The 21,538-nt window shown below is 37.3% G+C and overlaps 1 protein-coding gene and 4 non-coding genes across 5 annotated transcripts; 4 read left to right on the plus strand and 1 right to left on the minus strand.

The window, feature by feature from the left end:
* On the minus strand, positions 1–5,258 carry LOC109076049 (pyruvate dehydrogenase [acetyl-transferring]-phosphatase 1, mitochondrial-like). The gene is made up of 2 exons (XM_019091877.2): positions 5,115–5,258; positions 1–3,882 (listed from the first exon to the last, which is right to left on the minus strand). The coding sequence occupies exon 2, from the start codon at positions 3,853–3,855 to the stop codon at positions 2,296–2,298; it is 1,560 nt and encodes a 519-aa protein (XP_018947422.1). The 5' UTR covers positions 3,856–3,882; positions 5,115–5,258; the 3' UTR covers positions 1–2,295.
* A 2,369-nt stretch (positions 5,259–7,627) lies between these two features.
* Positions 7,628–7,700, plus strand: trnat-ugu. The gene has a single exon. It is a non-coding gene; the product is annotated as a tRNA-Thr (tRNA).
* A 4,962-nt stretch (positions 7,701–12,662) lies between these two features.
* On the plus strand, positions 12,663–12,735 carry trnat-ugu. Its single transcript has one exon. It is a non-coding gene; the product is annotated as a tRNA-Thr (tRNA).
* Positions 12,736–13,975: 1,240 nt separating this feature from the next.
* On the plus strand, positions 13,976–14,046 carry trnat-ugu. The gene has a single exon. It is a non-coding gene; the product is annotated as a tRNA-Thr (tRNA).
* Positions 14,047–17,143: 3,097 nt separating this feature from the next.
* trnat-ugu lies at positions 17,144–17,216 on the plus strand. The gene has a single exon. It is a non-coding gene; the product is annotated as a tRNA-Thr (tRNA).
* The last annotated feature ends 4,322 nt before the right edge of the window (positions 17,217–21,538 follow it).

The raw sequence follows: 21,538 nt of genomic DNA on the forward strand, positions 1-21,538 counted from the left end.
AAAAATGCTTTAGAAAACTGAGTCTGGCCAAGTACCAAAAACTTGTAGCCAGTCAGCAGTAAGGGGTGTGTCTACTCATGATGTGGAGGAGAAAGTGCTCAGTGCACAGGATGGATATTAGCCGAGCCGAGCAACGACAGAAAGATAGAGATGGCGGATAAAAAATTAAAGAAGAAAACGTCTGTGGAACAAAAGAAGGCCTGCCATTGGATGCCAAGGTTGCTTTGTTTCTTCTCGATAGGTAACATTGGTTTTGCTTTGTTTCACAGAATATATGCTGTTAAAACACACAGTAATACCAAAACACACTTCACTTATTGATGACATCATACCCTCGGCCGCCTGGCACATCAGATCCTGCCATAATCGTTGCTGGGGTTGCGTACGTATGTGTGGGGTGGCGCTATCAAAATAGGGACGAGACCCTTTTGGGGTAGGGGCGTGTTTGTTTTGGTGACTTGAAATATCAACATTGGCTATCAGAAATCACTTACCCCACCTTTAAGCAATTGTTTTTCCAATATAAAGCAGTCTGTATTTACACTTTAGCAAGCCTATAACTTTATTACAGTATAACTTTTGCTGATTGACTATCATTCGAAACACTTCATGTGGTAATCAGCTGTGTTCTTGTGCAAGAGCTGAGAACATACTGAAAACGTGTAAGAAAGTACAATCACAGAGTTATGGTTTTAACCTTGTCCAATAACCCTCAGGCCAAAAAAATGACATTGAACTCAAGTTCTAATCTCCACCCTGTGGCCGGTAATCACTTGAAAAATTTTGACACACCTGAAAAAAATACTTAGAAACCAAATAAATTACTTTGGCAACACAATCTACAAAGCAAATGCTTCAGCTTCACATTTCTCCACTGTAGTGTAATCATACAGGTCTGTTGGCATCTTATATCTGGTTTGTTTTGTCATTAACCTCTATTTCCTTAAATACTTCTCCTTCACCTTTCAGAGAAAAGCAGCACACATCAGGAAACCAAACAGGGAATTCAGCAATGGCCAGCAGCATTATAAATATAAGATCACTGTCAGAAGGGACTGAAGAAAGAAAGATATGAAAGTAACCATCAAAAAAAAAAAAAAAAAAAAAAAAAACATCAAATGCCCAACTTCTGACTCCATGTACAGGCAAAAAAATAAAGCAGATCAATTTATCAGGACTTTAACAGTAATAAGAAAATAATTTGGTTGAGCAAACCATGTTTTGATGACACTTGAACTCCAAGACACGCTTCATGGAAAACTGTATCTACTGAAGGCATGCTGTTCAAAAAGAACAACAGTCAAATAAAGATGATACTAAAATAAAATATTTTACAAGAAAATGAAACAACACACCTCACTGCTGCTTTCATGTTGCTGGCTAATGGCATTAGAAGCTAATTTGGTTCATTAGAACCTAAATAAAACATTAAAGGAAGAGTGAATTCAAAAATGAAAATTCTGTCATAATTTACTTACCCTCATGTCATTCTAAACCTGTAGGACACAAAAAAAAAAGTCATTATGAGCAACTGTTTTTGTCCATATAAAGCAAGTCAGTGGGGTCCAAAATAAGACTGGACCCCACTGACTTTCAGTCACTGAGACATATTTCAAAATATCTTGCTTTTGAACAAAGAAAGTCATATAGGTTTGGAATTACACGAGGGTGAGTAAATGACAGAATTTAAATTTTTTAAATTGTTCCTTTAAGGTAACTTCTCATTTACACCTCTCAGTTACAGAGCACTAACTTAAAAGAACATATCTGGACCTATATTGCTTCCTATTCTCATTCTTCCTCACTCACCATTTTAAATGACCTTTGTTTCACTTTCCTTTTTCATTCATTCAAAAATTAAAAGCATACAACATAAAAGCAAATTCCGGCAGAATACAAGCACTATATAAAATCTCTGTAAAATCTGCTAATCCTACATTACTAAATTTCCCATCTTGATATATGCTTTTGTGTTACATTTTGAGGGTTTAATTGTGATAGTAGGTCTGCGGTAAGCTCATCATAATTTTTTTTCCGTTTGGCTTCATTCCGCATATTACGCTAGGAATCAACACTGCTCACCTACTGAATATTACGATTCCTTTCAAAAGCAGCTGCCATGAATATGTGAAAATAAAAATGAACATAAAAATACACTCATAGTAATACATTCCACTGGTATAGGTAACATTTTGCTGTGCTGATATTACTGATAATGCAGTGATGAGATTGTGCGTAAGATTAAAATTGATGATGTATGTAACAGAGCATGTGGAAGAAGGAGTCTGTCCGCTTCTACTGTCCACCAATGACGTGTGGGTTAAACTGCACTATAATGATTGTGATATCATCCCTATACATGCGGGCTAATTCCTCTGGCAAGCTTAATGTCTTCGACAACCTCTCATGGTCTACCATTCCAAACTCATTACTCCCAACCGCGTGCCGAATCAGATGTGTAGCCGCATTCTGGTCCTCGAAGGTGGAGGAGATGCGAGCCTTCCTCTCCTGCAACAATCCCTGCATCTGACCCAAGGTCACCTTATAGCCGCCAACACTGACCGGCTGCTCCTGGTGCACTCCGGTGAGATGTTCACCCACAATCCTCACCACCTCCTGCCTGTGTAGTGTTTCCCACAGCCCGTCCGAACCCAGCACCAGGAAACGATCCTGTGGACGAAGACGGTGTCGCATCACCTCTGGTTCCGCTGTAAGGTACGGTGGTGTGTGGTAGTTGGGTGGGATAAACTTGGCGTGCTCATTCTCATGGAGCTGGTCTGGTCCAGACTCAAGAACACGCCGCTGCAGCTCGATGCTCCACTTGAATTTAACATCTCCAAAGGCACGAAACGGCATGAGTAACCCCAACAGTCGATCCTGCTTCACCACAGTCTTGGACTCAGAAAGCGGGTGCTCGGACCGCACACGCTTCATCTCAGATTCATTCTGCGCATTGTGGTCATTGCTGAGTGTGAGGGCAGAAAATGAGCCATCGGGTTCTTGTACACCCAGGACTGCACGGCCATCTCCAGTGTTGGCAACATGCAGCTCATTACCATCAATGTGTGCAACGCATGCAGTAGCGCCTGAGAATGCAACACGAAGCACCCAGTAGTGCAAGAATGCATTTGGGTCACCAACCTGTGCTTCAAGGGATATGTCATTGTCCAACCTTTTAAAAGCACTCACAAAAGCTTCAGCAACATCCGGTTGCTCCCCAGGAACGCTCAGGTCCAGAAGTTCCTGCCAGTATGTGCGCAAGCTGGAGAAGTAGAGGCGTGAAGCTTCTTTGCTGAAGTAGTCGTTGGGATGCTTGTGCCACTGCAAAATCGGGTGAAGAGGTCGTCCGCTCTCCACCGCGTTCTCCAGATCAATCAACGTCTCGTGTGGCAGTAATGAAACGGCAATGTAATAGAAGAGCCGCTCGCTGAGTGCCTGAGCACAAGCGCAGCCTGCGTGGCCATCAAATACACCATAAAGCATGCCACGGGTCTGCAAGCACGTTGCTGCACTTCGGCGATCCTCAATGGGTGCATTTGCTGGTAGTTGGTTGCTGTCAAAGCCCATGACCGAACTGAGGTTCTTGCCATCAAACTCAGGAACTTTGAAGCTGTACTCATTAGCTTTAAGAATGCTGTTAACCTGAGGTGGGGTCAAGTAGTAGGTGTGCCAAGCAGGTGAGGTCCTGTATCCGCGCACATGGTGCCGCCAACTTTGTTCAAAGCTGTGCGGCTGAGTTGCATTGATGCATGGACGAGGAGACTGGCTGCAGTTTTGGCATGTCATGGCTGGCACCAGGATCCGACCAAACCTCCTGCCATGGATGACCCTGAACACCTGGGAGGTAGCAGCCATGATTATTTGACCTTACCCTCAAAGGACCTGCAGGAAAAACATAGTTCAATTAGAAAGATTAAACAAAACTCATATTTCATACTTGCTTATATTTCAAACAGAGCTATACAAGTAAATCAGGAGTCAGGTTTACAATTAAAATAAGTTTGAGACCATGATTGATTATCAAGTTCTTGAGTCTTAATGTAAAAGTAACTTCAAATGAATGTAGTTTATACATTTTAAGTCATCAGAAGATCACTCTTACTAAGTCAAGACTAAGACCAAGGCATGGAAGAGCTGTTCCATTCAGGATAGGATAGTGTCCCAAGGCTATTTATGGTGCTGCCACATTTTTGGCATTGGACGCATTGACTGTCCCCTGGCCCTTTAACATTTACCCATTACATAAAGCAAACCTTTTGCAACTCAATGTACATTGCAACAATTCCCTGTCCTTCAAGTCGGTCCCTTTTTTAAAGGAATTTCTGTCAGTGATTTTCTTTGCCCCAGCCAAATTGTCTTTTGGCGCCTCTAGTGCTGTTATCTGTCCTCATCTTATTGACGTCTAAGCACAACACAAAATTTCCTCTTATTTTCTTGTGATAAGTAAATAACATATTTACATAAAAAAGTTATATATATATATGTATGTTTAACGAATGTTTTATCCAATGGAAACTATGGTGGGGGTGGGGGTGGGGTCACAAAAATTTACACCCTTTTGCAAATAGAGTATTAAAAAGTGCCGTGTTCTAAAAACAGCTCACGGCTGCTCGCGCTCTGTCGTTCCATGCAGTTCAAATCAAGGAGCCAACACTCAACCAGGCGCGTTACTTGAACCATACCAAATAACCGATATATCAAAAGTTAAAACGATTTTAAGTTATAATTTCACAATAAAACGACAGATGCAAAAAAAGGGGAAAAGGCTCAGATGAGTACTACGCCCCGTCCACATCATCATACATCATCCTGCATACATACTCGCCACTAAGTTGCCATTTTGTTTACATTTGGGCTTGGCAACATAATTTAGTAGAAATCATCGCAGAGAAACGTAATCGGATAAATGTCTCTAAATTTAAAGCGAAAAAAAGTTCAGATAGCACACGCGTTTGCACTGCAAATCCCGTTATACTGCGTGACTGTAACACCGTGGAAAAATATCAAACGCTAATGCATCTAAAATATGCTGTATCTGGAAATTATTGCACACCACCGTCACACGAACTGCAAGCGCAACTCATTATAGCCTAACAAAACATAACTATTCTTACCTGAGGATATCACTGGAGGACTGAGTTTGTGGTCGATGTTTGATCAGGCTACATTAGTTCATGTGCAGTCCTGCGAGCCTGGTTCGCCTCCACTCCCACTGGACAAGATGATTGGTTCACTCACGGAGCTGCTACGTCATCAGAGGTGTGGCTGCGGTTAACCTTTCTTTTTCCGGGTATTATTATATGGAATGCCAAGGCAACATAACAAATAAATACATACGTAAATAAGTATATATATATATATATATATATATATATATATATATATATATATATATATATATATATATGAAAATGTGAAAATAAATAAATGCAGAAATACATAAATGTGGGAATATAAATGTTGACATAAATATGTATTTAAATAAATATAATTGGAAATAAATAAAAATGGAAATATTTTTTATTATATTTTTTATATAATAAATATAAAAAAATACAATTATACATAAATGAGTAGAAATACATATTTATTTTATTTTTATTTAATTTTTTAAACTTTACTTTGTATTTTTATTTATGCATTTATTTTATTTTATTTTTATATATTTCTTTGTATATTTATTTATATATTTATGTATTTATTTATTATTTTGGCAAGCCTTTGGAATTCCTTACATCAGCAATAAATATAAAAAATAAAATTATACATAAATAAGTAGAAATACTTATTTATTTTATTTTTTTTTGTTAAACATTTCTTTGTATTTTTATTTATGCATTTATTTTATTTTAATTTTATATATTTCTTTGTATGTTTATTTATTTATAAATTTATTTATTATTTTGGCAAGCCCTTGGCATTACTTACAGCAGCAACAAACACACAAAATATACATTTAAAAAAATGGATTCATGTGAAGTGTGTAATCCCAAATATATATATTTACAAAAGATAGATTGTTTCACTTACAGAGCTGCTACGTCATCAGAGGTGTGGCTGCGCTTAACCTTTCTTTTCTTTTACAGACAGAAGACTCTAAAATTTTCAACAAATTTCCACTTGGCTTACATTCTAGGGAGAGCTCAAAACAGCTTTGAAGTCCTTACAAGTGAAACTTGAGCATGCAAAAGAAATTAAAGCAGAATGTGATAACAAAGTTGGTGAGGGTCATGAGACATTATTAAATATTGACTGGTTTGCATCACAGGGATTATCATAGACAAAATTATGTAATGATTCCTATGTAGATTCCTTCCTTTTGTAATTTATGCCCATCTTAAGTAACTCACTTTGCCTCTACAGACTTTTTAAACTGGTCTAACACAACAAATTCAGTTTGGGAAAAGCAAAATTGATTCTAAATGACCCTCTGCTAAATATAAAAAATATGGGATGTTAAGCATGTTACAGACATGTTAAAAAGCACAAACAAACAAATATTATCATGTCATAATATTATCATTATCATTTTGTATTTGGCAGACACTTTTATCCAAAGAGACTCAAACTGCATTCAAATTTTATTAATTCTTGCTTTCCCTAGGAATCAAATCCATGAACTTGGTGCTGCTAATGCCATACTCTCTTTGAGCTACATGAAAATAATACCACAGTGTTACAAAATATTGTCCATTAATCTTTAACAGTTGCTAATTATGAACAAGTATACACAGCTTGCAAGCATTCCCAGCTGGCTGAGTAAGTTTTGCTGGAAGTTTGTTCAGTAATGTGCAAGGAATCACAAGGCTGCTGGTAATAACAGTCGTGGCCCATGTTGATATTCAGAACAACAGAAAATTAAAAGTGAGATGAAGTGTGATGAAGTAAGATTGAGATGAAACGATACATAAGCGAAATTCCACCTGACAGGTAAATCAGGTAGACAAATCCTTCCAGAAGAAGAACACACGTCTGGGATGTGGAGGTTTGAGAGAAACCAAAGGAAGGTAACAGCTTTCTTTAATACCAGTGTCTGGAGTGTATATAATATGATGATTAATATTTCTTACGATCTCCAGAAAACCCCAAAAATGATCATTCTGTGATCCACACACACCGACAACTACCCTCACAGAGAGAGTCTTTCCATTGTTTAACAGTCATGATGTAAATTCCTCTCTGAGGATGTTACCAGCTAAAGTGGATGTAACAACAGAAAAACTGTGTAACACATGATCATTTACATGATAACGAACAAAAATATATATTAAAGAATCAAATATATAAACTACAAAATAACACAATTATCATAGGAAAATGTCTGATGGTGTTTCAGAAATAGGATGATAAATATTTACTGATAATTCTATTCTGTTCCACTCTTTATTTTTGATCATTTGTCTGTGATTTATGTGATTTATGTTTCTTACATGTTAAAATAGGCATAATATGTGCAAGGATTCTATGTTACAGCAATTAAAATGCCCCACCAACTACTAGAGCCACCCTTAGCTTTGATATCTGTTAAGACATCTCAGGCTGCCTGCCAACTCTTAGGTGTGTCTTTGTTATGCAAACTCAACATGAGCTCTTTATGTCGCTTACATGAGTGACTTTCACCAGCTGAGGCTCCATAGCTCAGTGGTTAGAGCACTGGTCTTGTAAACCAGGGGTCGCGAGTTCGATCCTCGCTGGGGCCTAAATTGGTAAAATTTTGAAATGTGACCTGTACTGAAAATGACCCTGAAGATGACATACTGTGGTCATATAGATGAACATAAATCTTCAATAAGAAGGAAAGCTGGGAATTGCAGATATCAGGCTCACGTTGGGAAAAACAGTCATCCTTGAGGAGACCAACTTCAGTACAATAAAATCAGAGACTTTACCGGCAACACTGTGAGCTGTTCCAACCAGAGGCTTTCAAGAGAAAAAAAATAATAATTAAAGAAATTATTCCTTAATCTAGAGGGTGTGAGACTTATTTCTATGTTCTAATTTCTATTTTCTCAATGTACCAATGAGATGCCGGTAGATAGTAGCAAAATAGAATGTATCTATGAGCTATCAGGAGCTACAGCGTGCATTGTATTTTTTTTGGTTCACATACAGATACAAATGACTGATGTCAAATATTAAAATATACAGCATAAGAATGAAAGTTGTTCATTTGAAACAGTTTATCAAAGTCTATAAGTGTAAAGGGGGTCATTTCATTCACTTTATTTTGAGGCAACAAATTTCAAATTCACAATGGAAGCAGCCGTATGTATCCACAAGCAGATAAAGCTTACAAAGATAAACTGTATGACAGGACATCAGAGAAGGAACATGACGTGAGATGCTGAACTGTTTAGTACAGTTCAATCTGTGTGGTCCTATAAAGTGGATTTCTAACCAAACACTATCTTTATTCACCAGATGCCCTCATGAGAGAAACAAAAACACCAAACAGAATTCCTGTGATTTTGGTCTGATAAATCTTTACTTTCCTCAATAAAAACATTTGGTCAGCTTGCAAAAACAATAAAATGTGAGATCAAGATCATTGGGTTTATTCAAAAGCTGAGAACGGCTTCTGTGAAAATAGTATATGTAGAAGATCTTAATTGACCAGTGTGCTTTGAAATCTTTAAGACTCCTGTTCTTCTGTCATGTAGTCACATTATCTGTAAAGACTGTCTTCAACAGTTCTGGAAAAACAGGGATACTCAGGACTGTCCCATCTGCAGAAGAACATCCTCAAGAGACAAACCTCTGTGTAATCTGGTGTTAAAGAATTTATCCGAGTCAATCACAGCAGAAAGTGCTTCAGGGTCTGAGGAGGTCTGCAGTCTCCACAATGAGAAACTCAAACTCTTCTGCTTGGATGATAAACAGCCTGTGTTTATTGTGTGCAGAGATTCAGAAAAACATGCCAGTCACAGATTCAGCCCAATCAATGAGGTTGTTCCATCTTACAAAGTAGGACATATTTCTCTTGTTTTCTAGAAATAATAAAAACATAATAGGTTACAATTCGTTATATAATTGGTTCTCTCAGAAACTGCACTTTCACAGATTTTCACTTTGCTAAATTCAAGGATTTAACAATTTCTTTTACACTAATGTCTGGTGCATGTGGTATGAAGATGGTTAATATTTCTCACAAGCCCCAGAGAAACCCAATAGCACCTTTGCAGTTAAAGAAAAGCTTCAGAGGGTAAGAGTGGAGCTGGACTGGGACAGAGGAAATCTCTCATTCTGTGATCCTGTAAATAACACACATCTACACACAATAACAACCACCTTCACAGAGAGAGTCTTTCCGTTGTTTTATAGTTTTGATGGATCTGTCCCTCTAAAGATATTTTCAGCTAAAGTGGTTGTAACAACAGAAAAATAGTGTTACACATGACAGACTTTTACATGCTAGCAAAGGGAGATGTTTTATCAGGGGCAGATTTAGTGAACTGGGGCCCCAGGCAAAATATAGGAATGGGGCCCTATACATTTTCACACATTTTCTTAGCTCAACTTTGAGGTTCCTTTTTTTTATTTTTGATGCTTGCTGCTGCACATATAAACATATGTACATATATCAAGAGCATCCTCACAGATGAGAACAACACAGCGTTGGATAAAGTGGATTAGAGCCCTTCACGTGCCTCAAATACAGGCCCTAGCCTGTTTCCCAAAGCTACAGTTTCAGCTTTTAAAAGAGGTCAGTTTTGTATGTAATGTAAAAGTGATTAAATTTAGTTTCGTTTTTTATAAAGTCAATTTAGAAAAATGTTTGGAGCATTTTTTTGTTTGTTAAATGTAAGTTTTTTTTTTTTTTTTTTTTTTTTTTTTTTTTTTTTTAATGGCACTGACGTGATCACTTGCAATTTTTTCTAAGTGGAAACAAATTAACACACAGTCATTTTTGTTCATAAAGGTAAGAGTAATACCTCATTAAAATAAAAATAAAAAAAAAATATATATATATAGTCATAAAGTCTTTTTTTTCATCACCATAACTGATGGATAACTAAAATATAAAAATAAGGAAAAGCCTAAAACAGGCCCAATTATAATTTGCATTTATTTTATAATTCCGTACAATTAAAAAATAAAACAAAAATTATAATGGCATATATGGGCTATGTAAAACTTTGTCCTATAATTGTATAGCTGCTTTTTCTGATTTTTTTGTATGTTGCTCTGTTCTGAATACCTTAATGTAAAGGATTTTCTGCAACACAATTTTTTATGATATGTGAATTATTTTTTTTTTACCCATGTCATAAATTTGTTGTATTCCCGCTTGTAAAATAGCAAACAAATTAATTGTTGTAGGCTAACCCAATCTCATGAAAGTGTGTACAGCAAGGTTTTCTGCTTCTATTTAGCATAATATTTCTATGCAGAAATTGACTTTGGCATGCAAAAGATTCATAAATTCATAATTAATGGCATGCCTGGTTCAGTCGACAGAAATGCGGGACACACACAGGCCTATGATAACTGCTGAAATGTTTGCGGTGTAAATCAAAGGTCAGTCTGAGCGCTTGTGGTACTCACAATGCGTACACCTGCTGGTGCCACGGACTCAGAAGGTTGTCGTGGTAATTAACACCATAAACAGCAACCATCAACCTTTCATCACTCAACACACAACTCACAAATCAAAAACAAAAACGCATTCCCCCTGGCCCCATGGCTTCACAAGGCCCAAGGCGGTCACCTACCTTTGCCTAATGGGTAAATCCACCCCTGTGTTTTATTAATCTACTGACAAAGGGCATCTCAGGAACTGCACTCCAGTGGTTTGAGTCTTACCTATCAGATAGGTCCTTCAAAGTATCTTGGAGAGGTGAGGATTTCCAAGTCGCAGCATCTAACTACTGGGGTGCCTCAGGGCTCAGTTCTTGGACCACTTCTCTTCTCTGTCTACATGGCATCATTAGGTTCTGTAATTCAGAAACATGGCTTTTCATACCATTGCTATGCTGATGATACTCAACTATACCTCTCATTCCATCCTGATGATCCAACAGTACCTACTTGCATCTCAGCTTGTCTAACAGACATTTCTTGCTGGATGAAGGACCATCACCTTCAACTCAACCTTGCCAAGACAGAACTGCTTGTTTCATCACAATTTCACCATCAAGTTAGGCACATCAACCATAACTCCTTCAAAAACAGCCAGAAACATTGGAGTTATGATTGATGATCAATAACTTTCTCAGACCACATTGCTAAAACTGTCCGGTCCTGCAGATTTGCTTTATTCAACATTAAGAAGATCAGGCCCTTTCTTTCGGAACATGCTCCACAACTCCTTGTTCAAGCTCTTGTTCTGTCCAGGCTAGACTATTTCAACGCTCTCTTGGCAGGTCTTCCAGCCAGTTCTATCAAACCTTTACAATTAATCCAGAATGTGGCATCAAGATTAATTTTTAATGAGCTGAAAAGAATACACGTCACACCTCTGTTTATCAATTTGCATTGGCTACCAATAGCTGCTCGCATAAAATTCAAGGCATTGATGTTTGCATACAAAACCACCACTGGCTCTGCACCCCTTTACCTAAATTCATTACTTCAGACTTATGTGCCCTATAGATGCTTGCATTCTGCAAGTGAACGTTGCTTGATTGTGCCATCCCAAAGAAGCACAAAGTCACTTTTACAGACTTTTAAATTAAATGTTCCCTCCTGGTGGAATGACCTGCCCAACTCAATCCAAGCAGCTGAGTCCTTAGCCATCTTCAAGTATTGGCTTAAAACACATCTCTTCCATCTTTATTTGACCCTCTAACTTTTGCACTCACTATTCTAATTCTATTTAAAAAAAATAATTATTCTAACTACCTTTCTAATCTTTTTGTATTCTATCTATTTTCTTTTCATTTATTGTACAATTATAAAAAAAGACCTCTAACACTAGCTTGCTCTATTCTTTTTCTATTCTATCTGTTTTTCTTTTTATTTATTATATTATTTAAAAGCCCTTGCTACGTATACTGCGTTTAGGCTAACTGAGGCTTGTTATAGCACTTATGTATCATTGCTCTTTTGTTGTTTTTGATTGCTTCCATTGTCCTCATTTGTAAGTCGCTTTGTATAAAAGCGTCTGCTAAATGACTAAATGTAAATGTAATCTTTCAAATTAAATGTTTAATCTGTTTTTTTTTTCTCAGTACTAACCAAAATGTAGGATGTTTTATGAATCTGATTCTTCTGCACATTCTTTCTGACTGTAACAATGAGTGACTTTTGATGATTCCCTTTCAGAACCGTGTATGTATGTTTATGTATGTAAATAAAAACATCACTTTTAAAACAGATTAAGTCAGTTGGGATACAAGAAAATGGCCAGTCTGTTGTTTGGACTGAGTTTGATCATCTCAAACTAAAACAGCTTAAAACAGAGTGCTGATTGATATTCATGTTTTCTTACATGTAAGAATATGCATGTGCAGGGATTCTGTATTACAACAATTAAAGGCCCCACCAACTACTAGAGCCACTTCCCCAAGAGCTTCACACCCCAAGATTTGACTTTATCCTCAATCCATTGAAGCACGTCAAGACATCTCAGGCTGCCTGCCAACTCCTTTAGGTGTGTCTTTGTCATGCCAACTCATAATGAGATATTTATGTCACTTTCATGAGTGACAGCCATCAGGTGAGGCTCCATAGCTCAGTGGTTAGAGCACTGGTCTAGTAAACCAGGGGTCGCGAGTTCAATTCTCACTGGGGCCTGATTGCAAACTTTTTGAAAAAGTTTGCAATCTGGTGACAAAAGTGACCTGTTCTGAAAATGGGCCCTGGATTAGGGCTGATGAGGACTAAATACCACATGACATAATGTGATCATTTGGAAACATGAACCTTCACAGAAGAAGGAAAAACTGTCCTTCATGTCCTTAGATCAGGTCCTGTTCCTCCATACAGGCTCTTGTTGGCATGAGAAATACAGTCATTCTTGAAGAGACCAAACAGCAGGCAGACCGACATCAATACAATAAAATCAGAGAATTTATTTTTTGGCAACATTGTGAGCTGCTCCAAAAAGGGGCTTTTAAGAGAAAGAAATTATTAACTAATTAAATAAATTATTCCTTTCAGGTGTGAGACCTATTATACTGTCCTATATATACTGTATATCTAGATATACTGTAATATACTGTACACTAAAGCCATCAGCAGTCAGTTCTCAGCTCCACACACACAGGAACTCAAACCAACCACAGCACTACTAGACTGTTAGGTTAGGTTTAGCGTTGTCAGCTGAATGCCTCTTGAGGGACAAGTTACTTATAGTCAGCTGAATGCCTCTTGAGGGACCATCAAAATAATGTTTGAACAGATATTAAGCAGTCTACTAATTCATAATAATGATTGGTAGGTGACATAGTTACAAAGTAATGGCAAAGTGACAGTGACAAAGTTACTTATAGTTAGTATAAAGGTCTAAGACAGTACAGTATATAAGTCTTACAATCTCCAGAAAAACACACAAAAAACGATCAAAACCAGTCTGTGATCCACAAAAACACACTGACACACTACCTACACAGAGAGAGTCTTTCCATTGTTTTACAGTCATGATGTAAATTCCTCTCTGAGGATGTTACCAGCTAAAGTGGATGTAACAACAGAAAAACTGTATAACACATGATCATTTACATGATAACGAACAAAAAAATATATTAAAGAATCAAATATATAAGATACAAAATAACACTATAATCATAGGAAAGTGTCTGATGGTTTTTCAGAAATAGGATGATAAATATTTACTGATAATTCTATTCTGATCCACTCTTTATTTCTGATCATTTGTCTGTGATTTATGTGGCCTAGAAAGTAAATGCAGAAATAAGATCATGTCCGAATTAAACAGTTGATTTTATATTCATATTTTAGGCATAATATGTTACATGTTAAAATAGGCATAATATGTGCAAGGATTCCTATGTTACAACAGTGATGACATACTGTGGTCAGCTCAGTGGTTAGAGCACTGGTCTTGTAAACCAGGGGTCGCGAGTTCGATCCTCGCTGGGGCCTAAATGATAAAATTTTAAAATGTGACCTGTTCTAAAAATGACCCTGAAGATGACATACTGTGGTCATATGGATGAACATAAACCTTCAAGAAGAAGGAAAGCTGGGAATTGCAGATATCAGGCTCATGTTGGGAAAAACAGTCATCCTTGAGGAGACCAACATCAGTACAATAAAATCAAAGACTTTACCAGCAACACTGTGAGGCTTTCAAGAGAAAAAAAAATAATAATTAAAGAAATTATTCCTTTATCTAGAGGGTGTGCAACCTATTTCTATGTTCTAATTTCTATAACTTACCTGTGCTGTACAATGCAGGTTTATTTTCTCAATGTACCACTGTAATACCTTGAGATACCGGTAGGTGGCAGCAAAATAAAATGTATCTATGAGCTGTCAGGAGCTACAGCGTGCATTGTATTGTTTTTGGTTCACATACAGATACAAATGACTGATGTCAAATAATATTATGTCAAATATACAGCATAAGAATGAAGGTTGTTTATTTGAAACAGTTTATCAAAAGTCTATAAGTGTAAAGGGGGTCATTTCATTCACTTTATTTTGAGGCAACAAATTTCAAATTCACAATGGAAGCAAGCCGTATGCATCCACAAGCAGATAAAGCTTACAAAGATAAACTGTATGACAGGACATCAGAGAAGGAACATGACGTGAGATGCTGAACTGTTTAGTACAGTTCAATCTGTGTGGTCCTATAAAGTGGATTTCTAACCAAACACTATCTTTATTCACCATGAGAGAAACTCAAATGAGAGAAACAAAAAAACATTTGGTCAGTTTGCAAAAAACAATAAAATTAAGATCTGTAAAATCTTTTCTTTAAAGCTTGTGGATCTATCATTGTCTCTATTATTGTCTCTATTATACAAAAATGTAATTGATGCTCTTATTTCAATTATATCAAGACTTTTACATTTCACATTATAGGGCAGATTTCTTACCCAATCATATTTGTGTTTGGACATGGACATCAGAGAGACATCACATATATCATAGTACAGAAGGATCATCTAAAAAAAATTGTTCTGGAGAAAGGAGTCACTTACAAACAAATGAAGTCATTTGGGCTCCTATACTAGAATGTGACCAGTCTGTCATTTAGTCTGATCTTGTTAGACTAAAAAAGTTTATTGAGTGTGATTTGATTTTCTTGTTTTCTCACATGTAAGAATATGCTTATATCTGCAGGGGATTATGAGTTATTATGTAGTCGCTACAGTTTTTGTTGTGGCCTTTTGTTGTAGCTCATATTTACAAAACATGATAGAATACGTTAAAATCGGTAAAGAGATACACGAAATGAAGGGGGAAATAAAAGAGCTATTAGCCTACATAATAATGAATATAATAATATAACAGCAATAATATACAAATATTAAATAAAGAAACAATTAGTGAATGAATGTAAAATTGGAGGGGTGAAATGTTTTTTATTTTGTAGCCCTATATTATTTTATTTTTACATATTCTTTTAACATTTATAAAACAAGCTTTAAAACCTGTCTACATTGAGCGCAATATAGGCTATTGTATATATAGTGGTATAATATAGGCCAACATTGATCTCAATAAAGAATTTTTAAGAGTGTGTTACAGACAAAGTGACTACACGGAGTCGTCACTAAGACCCATGGGGTAGTTTTATGAGAAGTGGGCCCCCTTCTCTCCAGGCCCAATAAGTAGACTATACTATAGTACCATAGAGACCATTAGTAACCCTGTTGTTTGTATCTCTGATCAGCTCCTGTGACTCTGGACCCGAACACTGCAAATACACGTCTGATTCTGTCTGATGAACTGACCAGTCTGAGACATAGCAAGACACAGCAACCGGTTCCTAATAATCCAGTGAGGTTTCATCCATATGCTTGAGTAATGGAACAACATTCATTTAAACCAAGAACACACTTCTGGGATGTGGAGGTTGGAGTCAATTTATATTGGATTATCAGAGTAACCACAGAATCAATCCAAAGGAAGGGAACAGATTTCTTTTACACTAATGTCTGGTGCATGTGGTTTGAAGATGGTAAATATTCTTACAAGCCCCAGAGAAACCCATTAGCACCTTTCCAGTAAAAGAAAAGCTTCAGAGGGTGAGAGTGGAGCTGGACTGGGACAGAGGAAAACTCTCATTCTGTGATCCTGTAAATAACACACATCTACACACAATAACAACCACCTTCACAGAGAGAGTCTTTCTGTTGTTTTATAGTTTTGATGGATCTATCCCTCTGAAGATATTACCAGCTAAAGTGGTTGTAACAACAAAAAAAAAACTGTTACACATGACAGACTTTTACATGCTAACAAAGGGAGGCTACACATATATTAACTGAACAAAATAAACTTAATAAAGAAAGAATCAAATGTAAAATGTAAATGTAAAACACTATAATCAGAGGAAAATGTCTGACAGTGTGTCAGAAATATGATGTTAAATGTTTACTGAATATAATCTGTCCATGGTTCACTCTTTATTTCTGTTTGTGATTGATGTGTGCTAGAAAGAAAATGCAGAAATAAGTTAAACAAAAACTATGTTTTAACATGTTTTATTAATCTTTCAAATTAAATGTTTAATTTGTAACAGTGTTTTTTTTTCAGTAATAACAAAAATGTAGGATGTTTTATGAATCTGATTCTTCTGCACATTCTTTCTGACTGTAATACTGAGTGACTTTTGATGATTCCCTTTCAGAACCGTGTATGTATGTAAATAAAAACATCACTTTTTAAACAGATTAAGTCAGTTGGGATACAAGAAAGTGGTCAGTCTGTTGTTTGGACTGAGTTTGATCATCTCAGACTAAAACAGCTTAAAACAGAGTGCTGATTGATATTCATGTTTTCTTACATGTAAGAATATGCATGTGCAGGGATTCTGTATTACAACAATTAAAGGCCCCACCAACTACTAGAGCCACTTCCCCAAGAGCTTCACACCCCAAGATTTGACTTTTTCCTCAATCCATTGAAGCACGTCAAGACATCTCAGGCTGCCTGCCAACTCTTTTAGGTGTGTCTTTGTCATGCTAACTTTATCTCACTTACATGAGTGACAGTCATCAGGTGAGGCTCCATAGCTCAGTGGTTAGAGCACTGGTCTTGTAAACCAGGGGTCGCGAGTTCAATTCTCGCTGGGGCCTGATTACAAACCTTTTGAAAAGTGACCTGTTCTGAAAATGACCCTGGATTAGGGATGATGAGGACTAAATACCACATGACATAATGTGATCATTTGGATGAGGATGAACATGAACCTTCACAGAAGAAGGAAAAACTGGGACATGCATGTCCTTAGATCAGGTCCTGTTCCTCCATACAGGCTCTTGTTTGCATGGGAAATACAGTCATTCTTGAAGAGACCAAACAGCAGGCAGACCGACATCAATACAATAAAATCAGAGAATTTATTTATTGGCAACATTGTGAGCTGCTCCAAAAAGGGGCTTTCAAGAGAAAGAAATTATTAACTAATTAAATAAATTATTCCTTTTGGGTGTGAGACCTATTTCTATTTACTATATACTGTCCTATATACTGTAATATACTGTAAGCTAAAGCCATCAGCTGTCAGTTCTCAGCTCCACACACAGGAACTCAAACCAACCACAGCACTACTAGACTGTTAGGTTAGGTTTAGGGTTAGGTTTAGTTGATCTGTACCTGCAAAGTAGTCTTGTAAGTAGTCTTGTAAGTTATAGTCAGCTGAATGCCTCTTGAGGGACCATCAAAATAATGTTTGAACAGATATTAAGCAGTCTACTAATTCATAATAATGATTGGTAGGTGACATAGTTACAAAGTAATGGCAAAGTGACAGTGACAAAGTTACTTATAGTTAGTATAAGGTCTATAGTACAGTATAGTCTTACAATCTCCAGAAAAACCCAAAAACGATCATTCTGTGATCCACACACACTGACAGCTACCCTCACAGAGAGAGTCTTTCCATTGTTTTAAAGTCATGATGTAAATGCCTCTCTGAGGATGTTACCAGCTAAAGTGGATGTAACAACAGAAAAACTGTGTAACACATGATCATTTACATGATAACGAACAAAAATATATATTAAACAATTAAATATATAAGCTATAAAATAACACAATAATCATAGGAAAATGTCTGATGGTGTTTCAGAAATAGGATGATAAATATTTACTGATAATTCTATTCTGATCCACTCTTTATTTCTGATCATTTGTGTGTGATTTATGTGGGCTAGAAAGTAAATGCAGAAATATGATCATGTCCGAATAAAACAGAAGATTGATATCCATGTTTTCTTACATGTTAAAATAGGCATAATATGTGCAAGGATTCTATGTTACAACAATTAAAAGGCTCCACCAACTACTAGAGCCACTCTTAGCTATGTTAATACCACTGTAATACCTTGAGATACCGGTAGATGGGAGTAAAATAAAATAGATGTATCAGTATCAGAATTAGCTTTATTCGCCAGATGTGCGCAAACACACGAGGAATTTGTGGTGGTTCTTTTAAGGTGCTCACAAGGGAGGAACAACCTCTGCTGGGCCTTTTCCACAATGGAGTCAATAGCCGCGTTTCCACTGTCACTTCCAGGGGCTTGAATGATCGTGCCTCGTCGGGGCTTCCTCGGGGCCAACGGCCAGGGTTTTTTGGCCCGACGAAAACCTTGGGCCAAAGCGGGCCAGCTGGGGCTAGAGGAGTGGTTATGAACAAAGGCGGAGTTTCTCCGCGTCTAGACAGTGTCAGCGCCGTTCATTGCAGAAACATAACAGCAATAACATTAACATTAAAATTTTTTAAAAAAATAAGATGAGCTCAAAACTCACTTTTCAGTCAGCAGCGAGTGTTTGAAATAACGCGATCCGATGTGGATTATAATCATCATAAAAGGCAGAAATATTTATAAGCGATGTAAAAGACTATGCACGCTAAACATTAACGTTACCATAATAAACATGGTAAATGCAACCACTTGGAGAAATCAGACGTCAGCTTCTTATTCTCTATAACAATCATGTATTTATTTAGTAACATATTTTATCTGTTATAAGTCTCGTCTCGAGAGTTTAGCTCCGCGTAGCATGTCATCAAAATATAATAATGATTTTTGTTCAGGAGCTTTTATAAAAATAGAGTTATTATCATTCATTCTAAATGTGACGTATATAGGCTACTGTGGCTACAAATAAACAGAAACAGTCTCGACTGAATAAGCAGGCTATTTTCATAAGCGTTAAAAATAAATAAATAAAATAGAAATACATTTATTTCTGTGTGATTAATTTTGAGTCCTGATAAATTGATTCAGTATGCTCAATGTATCACTTATAGTAAAACATCAATGCTTTTGAATTTGAATATTTAACAAAGCATGCAAACAAAAGGCCGCTGTTATCATGTTCGTTTTGTGATCGCGCTAGTTCCAGTGACTTATTTCTCATTAGTTTTCTGATAACTTCTCTTTGTTGGTGAAACTGCAGCCTCCGGTTGTGCAGGAACATACTATTGGTTGCATGACGTTGTTCCTGAGATGCGTGTAAAGGGCGGGTTTTAGTGACGCGCAGCGGAGCTTCAGGCTCGACTGTGGAAACGCTGCGCTATTCTGGCCTCGTGCTACTGGCCCGAGGCTATTAGCCCCGCCCGGCCCGTTTTAAGCCCTGGCTCGCACTGGCCCGACAGTGGAAATGCGGCTAATGTGAATGTCCCACTTCAGGTCCTGAGAGAAGGTTGTGCCCAGGAATCTGAATGACTCCACTGCAGCCACAGTGCTGTCCATGATGGTGAGGAGGGGAGAGCAGGGGGGTTTCTCCTGGAGTCCATGATCATCTCCACAGTTTTGAGCGTGTTAAGCTCCAGGTTGTTGTGACTGCACCAGACAGCCAGCTGCTCAACCTCTTGTCTGTAAGCAGACTCGTCTCTGTCCTGGATGAGTCTGATGACTGTGGTGTTGTCTGAAAACTTCAGGAGCTTGACAGAGGGGTCTTTATAGGTGCAGGTATTTGTGTAGAGGGAGAAGAGCAATGGGGAGAGAACACAGCCCCGTGGAGCTCCGGTGCTGATGGTGCGGGTGTTGGATGTGATTTTTCCTTGCCTCACTAGCTGCTGCCTGTCTGTCAGGAAATAACAAAAACATTTGGTCAGCTTGCAAAAACAATAAAATGTGAGATGTTTATTTTCTCTTGTAAGAAAAAATGAACAAGAGAAAGTGAAACAAAAATCAAGATCATTGGGTTTATTCAAAAGCTGAGAATGGCTTCTGTGAAAATAGTATATGTAGAAGATATTAATTGTCCAGTGTGCTTTGAAATCTTTAAGACTCCTGTTCTTCTGTCATGTAGTCACATTATCTGTAAAGACTGTCTTCAACAGTTCTGGAAAAACAGGGATACTCAGGACTGTCCCATCTGCAGAAGAACATCCTCAAGAGACGAACCTCTGTGTAATCTGGTGTTAAAGAATTTATGCGAGTCAATCACAGCAGAAAGTGCTTCAGGGTCTGAGGAGGTCTGCAGTCTCCACAATGAGAAACTCAAACTCTTCTGCTTGGATGATAAACAGCCTGTGTGTATTGTGTGCAGAGATCAGAAAAACATGCCAGTCACAGATTCAGCCCAATCGATGAGGTTGTTCCATCTTACAAAGTATGACATATTTCTCTCGTTTCCTAAAAATAATAAAAACATAATTGGTTACAATTGGTTATATAATTGGTTCTCCCAGAAACTGCACTTTCACAGATTTTCACTTTGCTAAATTCAAGGAGCAGTTTTTTTTATGTTTAAACTCAGGCTGAGCTCACAGAGCAGCAGATTAAAGAGGAGTTTACGAAGCTTCATCAGTTTCTGCAAGATGAAGAAGAAGCTTCAATCACTGCACTGAGGAAGGAGGAAGAGCAGAAGAGTCAGATGATGAAGGAGAAGCTTGAGGAGATGAACAGACGGATCTCAGATCTATCAGACACAATAAAAGACATAGAGGAGAAGATGAACACTAGTAGCATGTCATTTCTAAATGTGAGAACTGTTTTCTTCTTGTATTCAAAACAATTAAACTTACCAGCACAGTCAAACCGTCACCCTGTTTTAGGAATCTCATTTAACACAATTATTTATGCAAATATTAATTGTTTGAGTATATAATAAAATTGTTTTGTTTATTTTCCAGAACTTAAAAGTCATCATGGAAAGGTAAGTGAGCCATCGTGTCATTTGTGTTGTTGTTTTTGAACTCAAACTCACTGCAGTTCTGACTAGTGAATGTTATTCCAGAGCCCACAGTTCACAACAAGATCCACAGATGCTTTCTGGAGCTTTGATTAATGTGTCAGATCATCTGAGAAACCTGACTTTCAGAGTCTGCAAGAAGATGCAGCAACTTGTTTAAAACTGTGGGTGAAAACAGTAATCACTGAAACAATGATCTCACATCTTAAAAAAATAATGACATAAAAGAACCATTTTGGGCTCTTCAAAG

This window comes from Cyprinus carpio, chromosome A16 (assembly GCF_018340385.1).
Source record: "Cyprinus carpio isolate SPL01 chromosome A16, ASM1834038v1, whole genome shotgun sequence".
NCBI classification, from domain to species: domain Eukaryota; kingdom Metazoa; phylum Chordata; class Actinopteri; order Cypriniformes; family Cyprinidae; genus Cyprinus; species Cyprinus carpio.